The sequence below is a fragment of the Camelus bactrianus genome, chromosome 29 (assembly GCF_048773025.1).
Source record: "Camelus bactrianus isolate YW-2024 breed Bactrian camel chromosome 29, ASM4877302v1, whole genome shotgun sequence".
NCBI classification, from domain to species: domain Eukaryota; kingdom Metazoa; phylum Chordata; class Mammalia; order Artiodactyla; family Camelidae; genus Camelus; species Camelus bactrianus.
The window spans coordinates 4582530-4604653 of record NC_133567.1 but is presented as its reverse complement, the minus strand read 5'-3'; the positions used below and the strand labels follow the sequence as shown (position 1 = coordinate 4604653).

The 22124-nt window shown below is 40.8% G+C and overlaps 1 protein-coding gene and 1 long non-coding RNA gene across 9 annotated transcripts in view; one reads left to right on the top strand and one right to left on the bottom strand.

The window, feature by feature from the left end:
* The window catches only part of PLAG1 (PLAG1 zinc finger), a 47729-nt gene extending 38388 nt beyond the window's left edge, over positions 1-9341 (top strand). For 5 of the 8 annotated variants that reach the window (XM_074355126.1, XM_074355122.1, XM_074355124.1 and 2 more), the window contains 2 exons: positions 1632-1990; positions 2505-9341. In XM_074355126.1, the coding sequence (XP_074211227.1) occupies positions 1749-1990; positions 2505-3762 (1500 nt within the window). In that variant the 5' untranslated portion in view covers positions 1632-1748 and the 3' untranslated portion in view covers positions 3763-9341. The remainder of the gene's footprint in view (positions 1-1631; positions 1991-2504) is intronic. The other 3 variants (XM_074355129.1, XM_074355127.1, XM_074355128.1) reach the window with 2 other exon arrangements.
* A 3367-nt stretch (positions 9342-12708) lies between these two features.
* Positions 12709-22124, bottom strand: part of LOC141575579 (uncharacterized) — a 40527-nt gene continuing 31111 nt past the window's right edge. The window contains exon 2 of the long non-coding RNA XR_012503261.1: positions 12709-13076. This is a non-coding gene — a long non-coding RNA (uncharacterized LOC141575579). The remainder of the gene's footprint in view (positions 13077-22124) is intronic.

Genomic DNA, 22124 nt, shown 5'->3' with positions numbered 1-22124 from the left:
TTAGAACATTTGAACAGCATGAAGGAAGGCCTTGCCTGTATCTACCTACTGAGGAAGAAAGGGTGTGTAAGCTAGACACGCATTAGCTGCCCCATGTGCTTCACGTTTAATCAAATGAGTGGGCAACTGCTGTGTGTTGCCTGTTCAGTGACGGCCTCTACATTCAAATACAGTAGGGTCTACTCTAACGTACACTTAATTTGACAAAAACGTGGGTTAAATTTGGAACCCCTGCAAAAGTATAACTGGAACCTGTGAAAGTCAGTGTCATACATCTAGCTCGTGAGGGCCAGTGTCCGATGCCAAAACACACGTGATATTAAAAAAAAAAGGTCTTCATTGTTTTCCGAATATATAATAGAATGAAAAATCTGATTAGTAATTAGTAATGGCCATTTAGCCACGTTCCAGATCTTTTTTGAAAGAAATTGCCAGTATTATCATCTCTGTGTCTCCTAAAAATCCATTGCTGAACTAGCATTCACGAACCTTGACGAATCATATAACTCTTTTGTATCAATTGGATCTTTGGGGAGTTGGTTTCTTACTCTGAGAAATACAGTTGATAATATTTACTATCTCTTGTCCACGAATTTTCAGAGGTTTCAATAAATTTTAAAAGTTTTTAAGTAGACATACTCTTTATGGTACAGGATGTACATTTCATTCTTTCTCCCAGCACCAGTAATGAACTGAAACTTTGACACACCTTTTACAACCTGCCACACCTCTGTACTGATGCCTCCTTGCACAGTATGGGGCTCTGAGCCAAAAGGTGCACTGGTGTGCTCACCGCTCACACGGGTCACAGGTGTGTCAGACAGAGACTGGTCCCCCAGCCCCGGCTCATCCACTCACCCCGGTGAACAGATGATTTTGTGTGACGTGAAAAACAATGGGGAAGATTGCTTCAGCCAAATTGTGTTCCCCGCCACCAAGAGACAAGGAGCCATGATCCTCACTTAACATTGCACCAAAAGGTTTTACCATTTCAAGAATGCATATTTGTTACGAAGACAAGTCCTTTCTGCTGTTGACTCAGAAGTCTCCCTGCGTGTGATGACACTGGTATAAAGAATCCGTTTTCACTTTGGGTGGCGCGTCCAACTCTTTCAGGCCTCTGGTGCTCTTTCCATGGACCGAATGGCTCACACAAGGTGCCTGAACGAGTTCTTGGTTGCTTATCTGTATTTTCCTCTAAGGCAGAGCGTGACTAAAGCCAGCTGGCACAGATTAAAGTGATTTTTAGACATTAAAATATTTTCAGAAACATTGTTATGTTCTTAGTGAGGTTTATGCTCTCCAGTCCGTTGTAAAAAGTGACTCTCAGTGATGCCACGTTGGGGGCCGTGTCTCGATGCTCCCTGAGAGTTCCTGCAATCACTACTGCTTTTCCGAAGGACGTTTGTCAGGTGGGATTTCAGGGGCGGAGTCTGTGAACTGTCCATTCTGAGCAATGCATTAATATGTGTTTTGACAAATATAAAGAAGTCTACAGATATTACATCAGACCAGCTGAATCCATTTTATGGTTTCTTTTTTTTTTTTAATTCAAAAGCATCACATAGCAAATAAAACTTTTAAAAATTAAATCTAGTTACAAACTAGTTGTTTCTTATTTTTTTTTCCAGTCCCTTTTTGCTTTCTTTTACGACCACATGAAACTTGAGAAGCCACCTAAAGCTAAATCATTTAGTGGAGTTGGGCAGTTCCCAAGTGTCCAACAAGAAGGCCTGCTTTAGGCTGCGATGGCCACTGTCATCCCTGGTGATTTGTCAGAAGTAAGAGATACCCAGAAAGTCCCTTCAGGGAAACGTAAGCGTGGTGAAACCAAACCAAGAAAAAACTTTCCTTGCCAACTGTGTGACAAGGCCTTTAACAGTGTTGAGAAATTAAAGGTTCACTCCTACTCTCACACAGGAGAGAGGCCCTACAAGTGCATACAACAAGACTGCACGAAAGCCTTTGTTTCTAAGTACAAATTACAAAGGTATTACACTCTATTTGTCTTTCAGATTCTATTTTCTATCATGTCGGCCCTTCGAAGCCATTGTCAACGTATATATTTGTATACACCTCTTTCCGCTGAATTGCAGAGAGAATTGTTAAGTAGATTAGACGTTGGCTAGTTTTCAGTGTTCTAAGTCACAGGCTTTTTATGTGTTAGTGTTTTGCGATTTTTTTTTTATGCAATGCTTAATGAGAGTAGAATTTCCGTCTGTACAAAGAATTTTCAAGAAAAGGGTATGGACGTTTACGTGAGTATATTCAGCCTTGCTCGTTTGCGTTTGCAATAGCTAAAACCCAGCGAAAACGAAAGCGGCACGTTAGACGCTGCGGTTGCGCGGCGCTTGGGTGCGGTAGGCGTCCTCGTGGCATGTCCGTATGACAGCGCGGCCGTGGGGCGGGGAGTGCTGTGTCCTTAGCTAGCAGTTAGCTTCCGCGAGAACAGTGAGCGCGCGCCCTCCTTGTCACGATGCTTACAGAGTATGTCTGTGTTCAAGGCACATGGCTACCCACTCTCCTGAGAAAACCCACAAGTGTAACTATTGTGAGAAAATGTTTCACCGGAAGGACCACCTGAAGAACCACCTGCACACGCACGACCCCAACAAAGAGACGTTCAAGTGCGAGGAGTGCGGCAAGAACTACAACACCAAGCTCGGGTTCAAGCGCCACCTGGCCTTGCACGCGGCCACCAGCGGCGACCTCACCTGCAAGGTGTGCCTGCAGACGTTCGAGAGCACGGGCGTGCTGCTGGAGCACCTCAAGTCGCACGCGGGCAAGTCGTCGGGCGGGGTGAAGGAGAAGAAGCACCAGTGCGAGCACTGTGACCGCCGCTTCTACACGCGCAAGGACGTGCGCAGACACATGGTGGTGCACACGGGAAGGAAGGACTTCCTCTGCCAGTACTGCGCCCAGAGGTTCGGGCGCAAGGACCACCTGACGCGGCACATGAAGAAGAGTCACAACCAAGAGCTCCTGAAGGTCAAGACGGAGCCCGTGGACTTCCTGGATCCCTTCACCTGCAATGTCTCCGTGCCTATCAAGGACGAGCTCCTCCCGGTGATGTCCTTACCTTCCAGCGAACTGCTGTCCAAGCCATTCACAAACACACTGCAGCTAAACCTCTACAACACCCCGTTCCAGTCCATGCCCAGCTCGGGGTCCGCCCACCAGATGATCACAACTCTGCCCCTGGGCATGACGTGCCCCATCGACATGGACGCTGTGCACCCCTCCCACCACCTTTCGTTCAAGTACCCGTTCAGTTCTACCTCATACGCAATTTCTCTTCCCGAGAAGGAGCAGCCGCTAAAGGGGGAGATTGAGAGCTACCTGATGGAGCTCCAGGCTGGGGCGCCCTCCTCTTCCCAGGACTCCCAGGCGTCGTCCTCCAAACTCGGGCTGGAGCCGCAGATCGGGTCCCTGGATGACGCCGCGGGGGACCTCTCCCTGTCAAAAAGCTCCATTTCCATCAGCGACCCCCTCAACACACCGGCATTGGATTTTTCTCAGTTGTTTAATTTCATACCATTAAATGGGCCTCCCTATAACCCTCTGTCGGTGGGGAGCCTTGGGATGAGCTATTCCCAGGAAGAAGCACATTCTTCTGTGTCTCAGCTCCCGCCCCAGACCCAGGACCCCCAGGATCCTGCAAACAGCATAGGTCTCGGCTCGCTGCACTCCCTGTCAGCAGCGTTCACCAGCAGTTTAAGCACGAGCACCACCCTGCCACGTTTCCATCAGGCTTTCCAGTAGGACTCCGAGACGCGGATCTGTTACAGAAACGTATGTGTAGCCCTGCCTTAGGTGACCGTGTTTATTTTAGTGCCTACTTTAAGACAGTACGAAAGTTTCTGCTTCTGTATAGCACCAGTCTTCATTAAGCCAGCATCACGTAGACACTAGCTTTCCAAATGAGCTTGGGAACCGTTTGTGTTCAGCTTTGTTTACCTGGGTATTTTGTCCTGATTCACTGCCAATTGTTACATTTGAAGATGGTTTCTCACATAGGAAAGCCATTATGAGTAGTAAAAGTCTTACAAATCCCTTGTTCAAATTACTTTTAGATCTTAAATTTTTCTTTCTTTTTTTTTTTTTTGTCCACTAACAGTGGCTCTAGCTTTTGACATTTGGCTCATTAAAAAATTTTGCAATAGAATGTAAATTTTCTAAAATGTATGTGAATAACCTGAGAGTTTTTAAAATTTCTACTAGCCTCTAAATGGATTAATAATCAACTGCTTCAAATAAATTAGGAATCCAGTTTGGGGATGTAACCTATGTTTCTTAGCTACACTATAATTTCAGGTCAGCATATTTTGAAGACTTGCTGTTGTCTGGCTCACGTTATTTGCCGTCTTTATTATGCATGTATGAGAGAAACGAAACCTAAACACAAAGCACCAGTATTTATAGCAAAAAAGAGACTCCTAGCAAGGTGACACGGCTTTCCGTGTTACTTCGTAGTTGGCCTTAAGTCAGTACACGGGAGATTCGCCACGTCTCATACTTCCTAGCTTGCTCTCTTCCCGTTTGATAATACTAATAGTGTGTGGCGTCAGAGTCTTCAGTCTCCAGATGGAGCTCTTTAACCTGTTCCACCTTTCGTGGCGAGGGCAGGTCAAGCACAGCCAGCAGTTTCCCTTGGGTTGTCAGTCCACAGTCGGTCCGGAGCCCAGAGCCCGCCGCTGGGGACACAGACATTAGGTGTGTCTGTCCCCGAGGGCCCGGGAGGTGGCGCTGAGAGACCCCAGGCAGGGAGATGGGTAGTTGGATGCGAGGCCCGCGGCTCCGCCTGGGAACTTGTCTGGGGATCACGTCCCCTGTCGCCAGGGTTGAAACGAGACCCTTCAGGAGTCAAGTGAAAGCGTATCACTTACATCACTTCTTGCCGAATTCGATACAGTTTTCTTTCCCTAAGAGCCAAAAGCAGAAAGCAAAACAACAGCCCTGGCCCCGTGGGATCTTTCTCATTCAGTGTGAATTCATCTTTCTTTGCTATTTCGGACAGAGACTTTAAAGTTAAATGCACTCGAAAACTATTTGAGGAATGACCACAAAGTTTTGAGCGACTAAAAATATATACAGTAAAACCCCACTTTTACACGTCTCTGGGAAACGGGAGGGCCGTTGCAGAGAAGCGGAATTCAGAGAGTGAGAAAAGTACAGCAAAGCAAGCACTAGCTTAGTTAATGTGAAAATAACAGGCAGAAACCTTGTGTTCAGTGAGTGTGGTGGCTACGCCGGCTTTCCTCATGTTACACAACCAGCGCATCTTCTCAAGGGTCAAATAACTGCTTTTTTCTAATAATCGGTTGGGACATCAACCTAAGAAACATATCTGTTAAAGCACTTGTTAACAGCTTATTCGGGGACCCTGTCTGTTGGGGCGGGTATGAGGGGGGAAGGTTTATTGAAGAGTATATATCTCTTAAAAAAAGAGAGAAATATTTCTGAGCACTCATCAGCCCTACACGGAAGCTCTTCTGTAGGGCCAGTTCTCACTGCAGATTTCGATGTTTACCAAGAATTTCTAAAAATGAGTGCAGATTACTGAATATAATACGTTATTTAAAATATTGGGGAGTAGTATAATTTGTGGAAAAATGTAAATTGTAATAATGTAAATGGGGTTTCACTATATATATTATATATATATACACACACATACTGCACTTCATAGAATCAAAGTTGCTCTCTTAAGGAGCTTTGGCTTCTGATATTTTATCATGCTCCTATTTTTTTTTTTTTCTAAATCCTAGGAGCAGTAGTTTTTATACGTATGTATTTAAAATTTATTATTAAAAGTTACATTTTATTAAAAAAAGTGTGTTCCAAAGGCATTAAAATTATATATGTTAATAAGGAAATACATTTAAAAATTTTTCAAACTGCTCCTAAGCTTTTGATTAGGAGAATATTTGCTCTGAAAGTAGGCTTTTAGCTCTGCTTTATTACTGCTTCCTTTAGTTTCTATGAAACAGATTGCTTACTTAAATCATTAGTTGAATGATTAGTGTTCAATATTGCTTTAATCACCATTTAAAAAAAAAAGGAAAAAAATTTGGTGACAGAGCACAAATAAATAGAAAACCTATTTTTAAATAGAAATCACAAACACAAGTGTGGAAGCACTACTTTATTTTGTCTACAATTTGTTAAAAGAGAAGTCAAACTCGTAAACTGAGATGTTGGCCTCAGTAGGTTGTACTTCACTGCTAATAAAAAAAAAAATTTAAAGGGAGTCCCAGGATTTATTAAATAGAGCATTTTGGAAATGGGGAATGGCGCCACATAGGTATATGTATTTTTAACCTACTTCTCGCCCGTCACGGAGTTGACACTGGGGCGCATCTCCCAGGGCACCAGTGCTGAAATTGTGGACTTAGTTTTCATATATACACCCCTTTGCCTGTTGCTGCCCCCACAGACTTGAAATAACACTTCCAAGTAAGAGGGAATTCAGTTAATTTGTTTTTAAAATTGACTGTAGTAGTCACTAAACTCTTTTTGAGAGAATCTCTATTAAACATGAGGCAGACTCACTTACTTTAATTGCACAACGGTCTCACAAGGCTGTAACACCGAACTGGCTCTTTTTTTTTTTTTTTCCTAGAAAAAAAAATTGACATTTACTTTTATGTCAACTGGATGTGATTAAAAATAATTATTGCCAATGCTGTTTTCATGCTCCAGTGGCCAGAATCATCATCCTTGACATTTCTAGTAGTGCCTTTGCTTGGTTAAAATTAAAAAAAAAAAAAAGGGATTATCATTAAGTAAAAATATTTCAGTTTAGAATTTTGACCTCAGACAAGATATTGAACCTCATTCAGTTGGCCCTTCCACGTGTTTGTGCAAATCAGATGACCAGACCTGGAAGCAAGGAGTGTGGAAGGTTCTTGGCACCGTAAGCAATATTACCCGTTGATGTGTGCAAATATCATCTTTATGGTTATCGGTCACTGTTACAGTTTGCATCCTAGAATCCTATCACCAAAACTTCATTTGTCCCGCTGATCAGGCACCACCCTTTGTGCAACTTTCTCATTTCATTTAGTGTTTCTTCCAAGCGATGTATTTTTGCCTGTTTGTGGCTTGTGCATTACTATTCGTAGTCACTTGTGGAATATAGTGATCTATTGTGTTAATTTGGACAGTAGTGGTTTTTAAAAACCATATACTGACTGAAACATGAGCCAGAGCGGATTGCTTTATTAAGCTAATAATGAATGTTAAAAGAGTACGTATTTTCAGGATCATTCATCTAGTAAGCAATACACATATATAGGCCAATATTTTTTTAACACATAGAGCTTGGTCGACCTCTATACTACACATACTGCAAGACATAGCACTTTCAAAATGAATCTAACCTTTACAGAAACTTTCTTATAGGTTATGCCTTTTATTTTAAGACTTATTATAAATTTGTTTCAAGTGCCATTAGATGATATATATGTAGGCCTTTGCTATATAATGCTTTGTGTTCAAAAATGGTAGATGGTATTTTAAACAGGTACATTTTTACAGTGTTTTCTTATCAATTTGCTATATTGCACAGAATCAGTGTGTGTCTTTTTCATAAGGTTTTACAACGGTTTATTTTTTTACAAGGTTTACGTGTCTCAAAACACACTGTCTTCCCAGTATGTAAATTAAGAAATACCAGTTCGCCCAAGTTGCTTCTAGCCTACTGAGATCCGCGTGACATTGGAGGAGCCCTTGTCAGTAGTGAGTTTTCCTACAGCGGCGGCAGGCTGTCCTCTCTGAGGAGCGAGCGCCTGCCCTGACCTCGTCTTAGTTCTGCCGCTGCGCCAGCGGCCCTGCTACAACACGAGATGGTCTGTCGTGAGTCCCTAGATCCGCGTAAGTTGTGTTGTGCAGTTCTGTGCTGAAAAGCCACGCAGAGCTCCTTTGGGATCATAGCAATCAAAGTGATCCTCCCCGCAGCGGTCAGGGCGCGCTGAGCTCACCCCTAGGCCCTCCTACGACGTTACTGACCCGCTGAGGATGGAAGGCAGTGTCTTTTGATGAGTTCCCTAGCTTAGAAATGACAGAACTGTTGCTAATGTATAAAACACTCCATTGTATAAGCTCCAGTGGTACAGACGAACCAGAATGAATGTGTATCTTCTCAGAAACACTCCTTCAATATTGTGTCGGATCATGCTGCTAATGTGACTTGGGATACAACTCTTCATGGTGCTACAAACTTCTCTGTCTCATTCAGTCGTATTTTTTTATCCATAGGAAAAAAAAAGGACTACATTAGGTGTCAAGGTGTACAATATATTTTTATACTGTGACTTCATTTGTCCTTAACAGACTTTTACACCACCCACCACGATGTATTCACGTGCACTTGCAAAAGGAAATCTTGGACGTGTGCAAATGTTACCAGAACAAACCCAGCTTTTGTGCACGAGGTGACTGTAACTCAGACTAGAACGTGGGCTTTCTGCTGTGGTGTGGAGTGGAGAGCGTGCTCTACGTGACTAGCAGCCCTTTGAATTTAACAAAAACTGGGAGTCCATTCGGAAACGCATTGCATCCTGCCCCCACATAAGCTGGACTGCTGGAATCGTATTTTGAGCTGATGAAAACGTGTTTGGACTAGTACTCTAAAAAAAAAAATGTTCTAATGATAAAGTTTTTGAGTCAAAATAGAAAAGAAAAACTCTGCATTCCAGGCTGAATTTTGTATATTTTTATTGCATTTAAAAATCGCTATTCTGTGATATTGGGAAATCAAGTGGCTTATCATGTATATCATGTACTTAAAATGTATTCACAAACTACTGTTGTATTTGTATAAAATATAGACAAAGATCGTATTTTTTTGTGTGTGTATAAGCTCTGTAAAATAGCAATCACAGTATGAAGCTGCAGTGAGACTACATTTTAAAAAGCATCCACATCCAAAGAAGCAGGCTATTTATTGTCCAGTTACCCAGATAGAAAATATTAACGTGCTGCTAATTAAACAGTAGTACTGCAGCTTCCGGTGGCCTACAGTGTTATGTTTGCTGTAAGAAAAAGAGATGTGAACTCCACAAAGTATATGAATAAAATTATAGAACGGCTTTAGATCATGTAGCTCTTCCTGAAATTTTAATAGATGATAAATTTCTATTTGGTATAACTTTTTTTTTTCTTTTGAATTTTAAAGATTTTCTCATTTGATAAAGATAAGATTCTAATAGCTCGCTCTAGGACAATACTTTGTTGTTGAAATGAAATGTAAAGTTCTAGGGTTTCTTTTGTTTTGTTTTAAAACTTTTGTACCTTTAAAGGAAGGACAGAAACTGTAAATAAAAAAAGTCAAAACATCATGCATCAAAACTTTAATCCAGGTGAGAATTCCAGAAAGAATTCCAAGAAGGCTATTAGAATGTGTAAATTGATCATGTGTCTTGTTCACGTGAGATAAGATTGGCATCAAGCATTCCTTTAGCACTTACGGTCTGTCAGTCCTGGAAATTATCCGTTGAGAAGTTCCCTGTGGGTGCTACTTGTTAAGAATTTTGCTGAAAACCCACCCTTGGCAATTCATCGGGACCAAAATGATGAGCACGTGTGTATCATTTCATCTAAAATTCAGCAGTTCATAACTCAGCTTCCAAAGAGAGTTAATTCTGAAAATTCAGTTAACAATCAGTCTAGGAACCCACTGAAGATACATATATATTTGTATCTCATAGCACCTCCTTCAGAGGGGTAAAGAAGATGCCTGGTGACCCCAGATGGGGTGGTTTTTCTTTTCACATGCTTAATTCCAGCAAATCTAAAAGAATTTCTTTGTTAACTCTTAGCATTAAGGCTAAGTACATTTTTATTTAAGTTCACACATATGAAATATTTCAAGGACTGTTTCTAGAAGGAAACTGCTCTTGCTTTTATCATTAGAATACTCTGAAAAAAGTACGTTTGGGATTAATTCACTTAAGGTATAATCTCTATGGACACATAATTAGAAATGCAGTTTGCCTGTTGCACCGTAGACCCATGGGGCTCAAAGACTTTTTCCTTCGTGTTATTGTTAACTGAAACATTGGTACTGATGGTTTCCCATTAAGGGGCGAAAAAAGTTCAGTCTGGCTGTAGATAGCTTGAGTTTTGCTGCCTCTTTTCCTTAATTGAGCATTTTTTAAGCAAAAGGCTTAGACACTCCTTCATGCTGAGTCCTAGGGCTGTTCCAGAGAAGTCAGCTTGATAAGCAGAAGGTTGTCTCCAGATCAAGCGTCAGAGTGAAGAAGGCAGCATCGTTGCAGCTGTGGGGAGGTGTAAATGCTGTGTTGCATTATACCCAGTTAGCCTTTTTCCCAGATCAAAAGTGGTCAAATATTGGCAGTTTCAGCCTAAATCTAAAACAAAATGACATTCTATTCAACAGAGGTCAGTAATAAATCTTTCTACTCTGAAGCTGTTTGACTCTTGGCTAGTGTGATGGTTAATTGTCTGTGTCAACTTGGCTAGACCACAATACCCAGACTAGATGCCTAGTCTAGTCAAACACAGGTCAGGATGTTGCTGTGGAGGTATTTTTTTTTTTTTAGATGTGATTCATGTTTATAATCAGTTGACTTTAAATGAAACAGACTGCCCTCCCTAATGTGGGTGGGCCTCGCCTAATCAGTTGGAGGCTTAACTCCCAAGCAAAAGCCTTCAGACTAGAGCTGCAACATCAACTCTCCCCTGGGTCTGCAGCCTGCTGGCCTGCCCTGCAGACTGTGGACTTGTCAACCTGCACAATCATGGGAGCCAATTTCTTAAAATAAAACTCTGTCTCTATTATATATATATACCCTATTGCTTCAGTTTCTACGAAGAATGCTAACACAGCTAGTTCCAACTGCCATTCTTTAGAGGTGCTGGTGTTACCTTGAAGAAAGTGGAGACATCTTTCTCTTGGATGCATTGTTTTCAGCAGAGACATAAATCCCCAGGTCCTGACTGCTTTAGAAAAGAAGCAAAACGCACAGCGCTCAATGGAGATGGTACCTATAACGGTGTTTTCAGACTCCTTTTCTACACTCTTACGTTGGCTGCCATTAGTGCAGATGAAAATGGTTTTCTCCTAATGAACACATTTTCTTTAAAAAAAAAAAAAGTAAACAGGCTCATCTTGCTTTACTGAATAGAGGCATACTTGACATGTAAACCAATGTTTATGATAAATGCAGAAGTGGAAACTTTTGTGAACGGAATCTTTTTTGAAAACATTGTCCATTTACGGTGATAACTCAGTCAAGGTCTTGAGCTTCTGGGGGAGATGGGAGTCAGAAATGTACTGGCTCCTCACATCAGCTGGGAAGTTTCCTGTTTAGAATTTTTGCAAAGGTTTAACTTTTGGTTTATTCTGTCTGTAGTTAGAGGACTTTAAACTTTTTCTTGGGGTCCCCTTTCAAAGTGTCATTTGTGTAATTGGTAGTCTTACTGGAATGATGTTGGTAAACTGCTCTGTTTCTAAAGATACATAATTGATCTGTTATTAGTATCCACGCACACACCTGATGACATTTCTAAGAAGGCTCCCGTAACCAGATTTTCATGCCCTAGGAATGTTCATTGCGTAAGTAGGTTAGCAGCCTAAGCCATGCCCTATTTAAGATTTTAAGCTGTGTCAGCTTTTCCCACTCCAGAGTGAGTGGCGATCAATGGCAAACAAATGTACAGCCTTAGCCGCGTCCTGAAGACCATTTTGTTCCGAGGCTCCAGGCAGGTGAGAAGAACTCAGCCCCAGTTTTCCAAGTCGCATTACCTTCTGCAGGAGTAAAACGCACTGAGTTGCATTTTCTGTCATAAATTCTGTCACAGAATGTTTCCACAGTTACTCCCAAATTGTACATTTACTAACAGAGCTTCAAGTTAGTACTCGTCAGCGATTAAAGGACCCTGAAAATCCTCTTCTGTTCTCCAGTGTCTGCCGCTTCCTCCGCTCCCTCCTTGTCATTTTCACATGGAGTCACTCACTGTTCCCTGTGCTTATCCGTCCCCGTGTCCTGCTCTGTGCCCCTGGAATGCCGGCTGTCTCTGCTCCTGCCCGCAAACTCCATGTGCCAAAACCTCTAGCCCTTTCTTGATGACGGCTCTTCCACTCACAACGCCTTCCCTCGTCTCACCCATTGAAAAGTATCTTATTTTCCCTGTGGACATTTCTTAGATCATCTCAGGGATGTGTATGTTTTTTAAATTCTTCTAAGCCCTTGAAAGGGGCAAAGACCTGTCCGCATAGCTCCCTGCACGCGGCAGATAATCAACACCTAATCGTTGCCTGAAGGCTGATGATGGCTCTTACCTTTCTCAACCATCTTAATAATTCGGACACATCGTTTAAAAGAAATACTCTTTCAAAGTACTCTTTTTGACCCTGGGAAAAAAATACGCGTATGATAATTTTAACGTGAGTTATCTTTGTTCCATAGGAAAGTATATGTGTTACAGAAAGCTTACATGACCGTCCTTAAAACGCACATTTTGCTCTGTCCTCCTGCATCAAAGTGAGCAGACTCTACAACAGAGCTCTGCGTCTCCCGAAGTAAACCGCTTGAAGTGCTTTCACGGCAGTGGACCACCAGAGACCCTTTGAGAATTCTAATTCTCGTGACTTTGTACTTCAGAAGCTCTGACCATAGAGCCTTGTGCTCTGTTTCGACTCTCTGGAAGCTGAGTGACTATGCAGACACAGGCATCAGTAGCTGGGATTGTTCAGATTTTATTTCATCAAGCACCGTGGTAAGTTCTCGTAATAGGAATCATTCTGAAATCTCCTTAGGTCTTAATTCAAATTTTAATTTGCCTTTTTTTCCTTAGCAATTAGGCCAGTGAGTAAAAAGTCACTGAAGGGGAACCTTTTTGTTTGCTTATTCTACACAGATAGTGAAAATCCATTAAAAAAAAAAAATCAAAACCAAATTTTAAAACAGGCCTTTGAAGTTATCCCCCCAGTTTTACAGGTGAGTCCAGGTGATGAAGGCTGTGTCCAGGGCCCAGGTCTCCCGACACGATCCCAGGTTCCTTCTGCTCTCAGGAGTCTGAAGTTTTCCCACCGGAGAACTTTCCCAGCCCTACTGGAAGGAGGAGGCATCATTTAATGTTCAAGGCTACTAGCAGCAACTTCTTAAAAGTCTCACGCTTTACCTTAAAATTTGAAATTCCAGGAAGAAAACGAAAACCATGTTGTCTTTGCCCCCATTGTCCGTCCTGTTACCAGCCTCATCTTAGAGATGAAGAAACTAAGGCCCAGGGAGATTGGGACTTGACAGGAAGTGAAAGGATTTAAACCAGGTTATTTGATGCCAGGGCCTGGGCCCTTCCTCACTGTAGTTTCAGGAGAGCCAATATCCAGGCGTCCATGGGAGAGAAGAAAGTAGGGGCTGAGGGTCCGGGAGACAGTGCCGGACAGGATGACCAAAAGGTCTGTTCCACCTGGACCAGGAGCATATAACCGGTATTTTCACACCAAACATCCTAGCAGCGAGACACGGAACTGTATCCTAGACACACTTGGAGAATTTGGTTAAGCCACAATCTCGGTAAAGAAAACGTGGGGAGTATGAGGATAAATGAAAAAAAAATCATAATTCTTTGGAACCTACGATTTGAAAGAGAATCGGAGCTGACATGAGACTGACCTGAAATCCTGAATGACTGAAGTCAGTGGAGTCAACGTGAGTTCTGACATGTCAGGATTTAGAAAGTAAATTGTATCTTTTTATCTTAAAAAAAATACAAATAACCCAGCGAAGCACAAATGAAATCAACGTGGACGTCTCAGGAAAGTGGACGATAAACAAGGAAGTGGCGAATGTTAATGCTCATAACTTGATTAAATCTGCAGTATTGATCATTTGCTAGTGAGTACGTATTACATTACATTCATCCCTTTCCAAAATACATAATGTATTTACTTTTATTCCCTCGAGCATCCTTTTTAAATCCTCCTCTGCCAGTTCTGGCCATGTCTGCTTCCCAGGGTCAGCCTTTATCAGTCACATCTTCTCTTGTCTACAGTCCACATGTTTCTGTTTCTTTGTATTTCCAATAACTCAGTGATTTTGATATGTTTCTCTAAAGAGTATTGGTATGTTTGTTTGAGCCTTGTCCCCCTCTGGGGGGGCAGCAGCTGGTACAGAGGTGCTTGTAGCCTCGAAGGACTGCTTGGAGTCTGCCCAACACCTGGCGATTTCAGGGGTTCAAAATTTGGGCAAAGTTCAGATACAGAACTTGGCTCCTGTTCGGGGTCTCCCTCTTGTCTGTGATTCTCGCCCCCTTCACTTTCCAGCCATTTTCCCTCCAAACTCTGTTTGGCTTTTCAAGTCAACGAGACTGCAGAGTTTTATCTGAGTTTTAGTTGCCCTTGGGAGTGTAATAAACTTGGAAAGTGAATTTTATTTGCCTTGCTTTATAATACCTGTATCTGAAGAAGCTATGAACTCTGTGAAACTTTAGGAAAGGTTCCTCAATGTCTGTGGACGTGTTCCCTTGGTTTACTTTTTCTGGCCTCTCTCTACAGTATGAAGGGTCATCCTTTTTTTTTTTCTGTGTAATCTGTCTAGATAGCAAAGATGCTGTGTGATTACTAGATCATATGATAAGCCTGTGATTACCTCTGTAACAAACTTTCACACTGTCTTCCAAAATGGCTGTACGTATTTGTCATTTCCATGAATAATGAACAAGAGGTCCTGTTGCCCCACATGCTCCCCGTGTTTTGATGTTATGGGATTTGGGGGTTTTACCTGCTATCTCGTTGTCTTAACTTGCATTTCCCAGTAACAATGATGTTGGTAACCATTTTTATACATTTTTTAAAATTTTGTTTCTTAATGAAGCATAGTTGATAAGATAACCTTTTAACATGCTTATTTCCCAACTGTGTATCATCTTTAGTAAAAGACTTGTTCAGATCCTTTGCCCACTCATTAACTGGACATTTTATTTTCTATTAGATTGATTGTTTTCTTCTTCTCCCAGGCTGTGGCTTGTCTTGTAGTTGTTTTAACCGTGTCTTTCAAAGAGCAAAAGTTTTTAATTTTTGTAAAGTCCAAAACCAGTATTTTTTTATTTCATGGATTGTACTTTTTTGGGTTAAAGTTAAAAACACCATCAAACTAAAGGGCATACAGATTTTCTCCTAGATTTCTTCCTTCCTTCCTTCCTTCCTTCCTTCCTTCCTTCCTTCCTTCCTTCCTTCCTTCCTTCTCTTCCTTCCTTCCTTCCTTCCTTCCTTTCTAATGGAGCTACTGGAGATTGAACCCAGGACCTCACACGTACTCAGCTTGGGCTCTAACACTGCGCTCTGCCCACCTCCTCTCCTAGCTTCCCTCCAGAAGTCGTATACTGCTGTGCTGTGTTAAATGCAGGCCTGTGGTTTTTGTAGAAGGTGTGAGGCATGTGTTGAGGCTCTTTTTTTCTTTTGTTTATATGTAGACATCCAGTTGTTTCAGGGCCTCTTGCTTTATTTCTGGCCACTCTCTTCTGTTCTGTTGATCTACGTACCTATCTTTCTAGTGTCACGCTGTCGTAATTACTGTAGTAGTCTTGAAATCAGGGAATGTGAGTCTTCCAAGTACATCTTTTTTTTCCAGACTTGCCTTGGCTATTCCTTTTGCTTTTGCGTACATTGTATAGATTGCATACATTTTAGAATCAGCTTGTTGATATATGTTAAAAAGTGTGCTTGGATTTTGATTAAGATTCTATTGAATATAAAAATCAAATTGGGAAAAAATGACATGTTTCAAATATTGAGTCTTCTCATCCATGAGTCCAGGGTATAGATCTAATCACCTAGATCTTTGGTCTCGTTCACTGGTGCTGAGTAGTTTTCTGCACACATGTTTTGTCAGACATATTTTGTCAATACTTTTTTTGGTGTCATTATAAATGCAATTTTTAAAAATTTCGAATTTCAGTTGTTCATTGGTGGTGTGTAAGGATACAATTGACTTTTGTATATTAACCTTGTCTCCTGTGACCTTGCTAAACTCACTTGTTAGTTTCAGGAGATTGTGTGTATGTGTGTGTGTGTGTGTGTGTAGATTTGGGGAATTTCCTACATAGAAAATCGTATATTCTGTGAATAAAAACAACCTCATTTCTTGCTTTCTAGTCTGTGTGCCTTTTACTTCCTTTTCTTGCCATACTGCACACGCTAGGACGTCCAGTAGGATATTGCATAAAAGTGGTAATTGAGAACATCTTTGCCTTGTTCTAGATCTTAGGGAGACAGTACTCAGTCTCCCACTGGTAAGTATGATGTTAGTTGTAGGTTTTTAATAAATAGTTTTCATTAGGTTAAGGAAGTTCCCTTCTATTCCCAGTTTGTATGATTTTTTTTTAAATCATGACTAGATGCTGAACTTTGTTGAATGCTTGTTCTGCATTCACTGACATGATCCTATGTTTTTTTCTTATTTAATCTACTAATATAGTGACTTACAGTGGTTGATTTTGAATGTTGAACCAGCCTTGCGTTCCTGGGATGAGTCCTACGTGATTGTGAGGGATCATCCTTTTTTATATATCGTTGGATTTTATCTGCTAATATTTTGTTATGCATTTTATGTCTCTGCTCATGAGAGATACTGGCCTGAGTTTTCTTTTCCTGTGGATATGTGAGAAAAAGTATGTATGTATATCTATATACTTATATTGAAATAGATGGATAGATAGATAGGATGGATGGATAGATAGATAGATAGATGATAGATAGGTAGATAGGTAGATAGATAGATAATCTCCATCAGTTTACAGTTATTCTTCCAAAAATGTCAACCTAAGTACTCAGACTTCAGGCTAGCCTTCCCCCTTTTCATATACTAACTCCTTTCTCTAACAAAGAGAAACCTGACTCTCATTATCCACAATATAGTCACTTACTCAGTTATGGAATACACATAAAGAAGTTTCATAATTGCTAACCGACACTTACTAACTAGAGCACAGTACTTGTTTATAGGTCTTTGGTATTTAGCCTGAGGACAGTATTATCAAATATTGTGTCCAAAGTTACCCCTCATCCTCTTTCAGTGTTATCCATTTAAAATATATTTAAGTTCATTTGTTTCTGTGTTCTGTGATTTTTTCACTAGACATCCTTGTTAATGTTTTCTTTAAGTATGTGAAAGATTGACATGGTTCTAAAATTCAGAACACATAAAAAAAACCAAAGAAATGCTCATCTCATTACTTCTATTCCAATACCTTCATGCTTTCTACACAGTTTTCACCCGTAGCCTTAATAAACAACCTCAGTTTCTGGTCTGTTCTTCCTAAGTTACTTTACTTTCTTTCTGTTTTTCTCTGCAAGTAAGCACGCACATATACTTTCTCATTTCCTCCTTTTTACACAAAAGGTTCATTATAGATGTATGCTGTTCTTCATTTTGCTTTTCCAGTGAACAATATATTCTAGATCTCAGCCATGTCAGTTCGTAGCAACTGTCCTCATTCCCTGTTTTGCTACGTAGAGTTACTGTGTGTAGATGAGTGCAGCTTATTTAACGGCTGTTCTGGGCACTTAGATTGTTTCCCATATTTTGCAGTTACAAATAGTGCTGTAATGAATAACTTTGTGCATACACATTTTCATATTGTCAGAGGTACACCTTCAAGGTAAATTCTAGGAGTTAGACTGATGGGTCAAAAGGTAAGTGCACGTGCAGGTTTGCTGACTTCGCAAACTCCTCTCTAAAGCGGTGTACCAACGTGTGTTCCCACTGATGCTGTTTCTGAGAAGATACTTTTACCCTTTTCACCAACATCTGAAGTTGTTTTCATGGAAAGGTTGGTATGAATAAACTATTTCCTCATTTCAAAACCCCAGAAATACTGTGTGTGTCACTCTTAAATATGAAATGACAGTCAGTGACTGTCAGACATTTCAGACAACCTCCAACATGAGAAAGACAGAGACCAAAATGGCAAAAAAGGAAAAAAAAGACTCAGATGAAACAAAGGCAATGGTGAACAGAAAACACTTTTAATCCTCTAATTAATATTCTCAGGAGTGTAAAAAATGACGTTTTGTCCACAAAGCCAAAAAAAAAAGACATTAAAAAAATGTGTATGTATGTATGTGTGATATACAGATAGATATGTGTGTGTGTGTATACACACACACACACATATATCAATCACACACACACACATGCCTGTGTTGCCTAGCTCTGCCTCCTGAGAGGGCTCAGATGCAGCGGTATCTAGCAGCAGTGAGCACAGTAATGCCCAGATTTTGGTCTCTAAGTACCATTCTCCACCAAAAAGTTCAGAGCTCCTTGGGAAAATGGCTGCTTCTAGGACCTGGGGTAAGGAAAGTACCAGACAACTCTGGGACGTCTTGTAGCAGAAAGTAAGTGTGCAAAGAATGTGTGAAAAACAACACAGGAGCTGACCTGAATGGGTACTTACTGGCCTATTTTGGGAAATTTGGGGCATTAATAAATAGTGACAGTAATAGATTATAATCTATGGAATAAGACAAGAATATATGAGTTTATGGTGATAAAAAATAAAATGAATAAATATAGATGAGAAGTAGGGTTACAAGTAATAACTGCAGAGAAGGAATAATGAAACTAGAAAACAATGAATTGACAACGATTGTGGTAACAGTTACTTCAGACGAGAAATGGTCGATGTGTGCAAAGCACTGGGTGATGCAAGGCAAGACATTTATACTGGATTAAAGTATCTTCCCACAAAATATTCATTAATTACAAAAAGAGGAACCTTGCGTTAGAGAAACCCAGGGGACACGTTTAGACGACTGATCAAAGCTAAGCTCATCAGCAGTTGGACAGAGCAGGGGACCTCCTGCTACGCTGCTGAGAAGAACCCAACAGCATTTACTTCACTGGTCTTCCTGCCGAAACCTCGTAATTTTAATTCAGTCACAAGGAAACATCAAACAACCTAAACTGAAGACTATTCTGTAAAATACCCTTTAAAACATCGCTTGGTCATGATGGACAATTGTTTTATATGTAGCTGAATTCTTTATCTATTTCATTGTTTAAATTTGGTGGGGGGTAGGGGGAGGTAATTAGGTTTGTTTATTTTTAGAGGAGGCGCTGGGGATTGAACCCAGGACCTCGAGTGTGCTAAGCACGTGCTCTACCACTGAGCTATGCTCTCCCCTCCGAGCTGAATTCTTTTTGTTCAGGATTTTTGCATTGACACTCATGAAAATTATTGGTCTCATAGTTTGCTTTTCTTGTAATGTCTTTGGTTTTCATATCAAAGTAAAACTGGCTTCATAAAATGGATTGGAGAGTGCTCCCTTCTCTTCTGCTTTTTGGAATAGACTTTGTAGAATTGGTGCTAATTTTTCTTTTTCTTTTCTTTTTTTTTTTTTGGTGCTAATTTTTCTTTAATCCTTTGGGAGAATTCTCCAGTGAAAACATTTGAGCCTCAAGATTTCTTTGGGGAGAGTTTTTTTATTTAAAATTCAATTTCCTTAATACTTATAGAGTAATTCAAATTATGTGTTTTGTATTGAGTAAATTATGGTAGTTTATGTTTTTTGAGGAATTGGTCTATTTTGCCTAATTTGTCAGATTTACACACATAGAGTTGTTTGTAGTATCTCTTGTTTTTTTATGTTTGCAGAGTCTGGAGTAATATTCCCTGTTTCAATCTTCACATTGGTAACTTGAGTCTTCTCTTTTATATGACAATCTTGCTAGAGGTTCATCAATTTTGTTGATCTTTTCAAAAAGCTAGATTTTGTTCCACTGATGTTGTTTACGTGATGTTCTTCACTGTTTTTCTTCTTACGATTGCACTGTTTTCTGATTCTATTATTCCTGCCTCCAGTTTCTTTGGGGTTTATTTTGCCCTTCTTTTTCTACATTCGTGAGGTGAGAATGTAGATCTGAGACTTCTCTTCTTTCCCAGTGTGACCATTTGGTGTTAAACATTTCCTCCTCAGCAACGCTTTAGCTGTGTCCCACACGTTGTGATCTGCTACGTGCACATCAGTTCAGTGTTGTTGTTGCTGTTGTTTTAATTTCCTTTGAGATTCCCCTTTGACACGCAGATTATTTTGAAGTGTGTAATTTAGTTGCCAAGTGTCTGGAGATCTTCCTGTTCTACCTTCCTCCTTTACTTCCACTGCGATCGGGGAATACACTCTGGTTTCAGTTCTTTTACATTTGTTGAGGGTTTTTTTTATGGATGTGGTCTTGATACATTTCATGGACACTTGAAGAGAACGTGTTAGGTGAAATATTCTATCAATGTCAATTTGATATGGTAAATAGTGGGTACAAAGAAACATGTTGGACTACACTCATGGGTATGCAATCAGTAAAACCCAGATGGGGAAAGGCTGCAGATAAACTGGCCCACATGCTTCAACAGATAAACTGTAAGGAAAAGAAAGAGATGGAGAGGCAGTCTATAGATTAAAGTGCTTAAAATATACAGTAGGGTAAAAACAATGCATGAAATTAACCATAGTGTCTAGGGATGGACATATGGGTGACAAAAAGCATTTAAAAACACATACACAAGGAAGTGATTACTATAAAGTCAGGGTAGTGGCTACTTCTGGAGAGAGGGCTGTGATGGGAAACGTGGAGGGGTTACTAGGGTGGCTGGCAGAGTTTTATTTATTAGCTTGCGGTTTTATTTCTTTCCTTGGGTGGCGGTCACAAGCAGTGGTGTGCTGGTATTTAACAACTGACTCTCCACGGGGAAAAGAAAGCCCTGACTTGTAGCAGTTCCTGATTTCCATCATGTAAATATACCACCATGGCCAATTTCAAGCTACCAACATGATGTCATTGTATGTGGAGCTGGGAAGAGATTACACAAACAGCTCTTAGGAGACTGTGTGGGCCAGCTCCAACACAACACTGGAAGGGTGTGTTCCTTAAAGTAATTCACTAAGCTGTACATTTATTATTTTTGAATATTTTAAAGTTTAAAAAGATTAAAAAATAAACAGCACTGGGTAAATAAATAGCTGATTCTAGGACTACAGAAGGAAATACATAAAATGAGCTTAGAGCATCTTTTTTAGCATCAGAAAGTAAAGAAGTGCTCAAAAAAACTGCAGAATGATGGGGGTATGTCAAAGGGACACAGTAGCCAGTTGAAGGAGTTTCCAATGGCCAAAGCTGGAACAATTTTAGCAACAAGATAAAGTAGTATTGGATGATAACCCAAAGTATAAAATAAGTACCCATGACTGCATACTACTATAAATAAATGAGTGAATAAATAAATAAATGGGGGACAACAGACATATCTCTTGTGCAGAAGAATCCAAATAATTTATGTATACACACAACTACATAATTCCCTGCCCCTTAAGGAAGGGCTTCTTTCTAATCCAGACAAATCCCCAGTGGGGCGGGGGGCACGGTGCATTTTGTTAAATACTTAACCATTACTCCTCACAACAGGCAAGGTCAATAAAAACAAGGAAAGTCTGAGGAACTGCTGTAGGCGGGAGGAGCCTTAGTGAGGACTAAATGCAACGTTTCCTGGATGGGGTCCTGGAACAGAAAAAGGAGATCGGGTAAAAACATCTGAACCAAGTATGAACTATTGTTAGTCATGTGTCAGTACTGGTTGTTAAATGTGCTGTGCTAACGTAAGCTGTTAGTAGTAGGGGAAACGGGGTGTGGGTTCTATAGGAATTCTCTGTTCTGTCTTACAATTTTTCTGTAAATCTCAAACAGTTCTAAAATAAAGTCTATTTTAAACTCTCTACTCACGCTACATCTCTTCCTTGTGAAACCCGCACAGTCAGGCTCATGCATCTCCCCTAAAATGTGTGACCCCACACCTCAAATGGGCTCCTCGGTGTTGCCTGGCCATCCTGCTGTCTTGTCCTAGTCAGCTTACTGTGCGTTCTCCATGGCACATCTCCTCACGTCTCCTACACATTCCTCCCAGCCCAGCCTGGCTGGCGGTCTTGCTTCTTAACTTACCAAGAAAGCAAAAGCAAACAGAAGAGAATTTCCACGTCTTTTGACCCCAAACCTAACCATCTACCTGCATCTGCACCCTACTTTCCTCCCTGTTAAAATAAATGAGCCACCCACACCTGTCTAAGACCAGCTACTTCATCTCTGCACTGGATCCCTGTCCCCCACCAA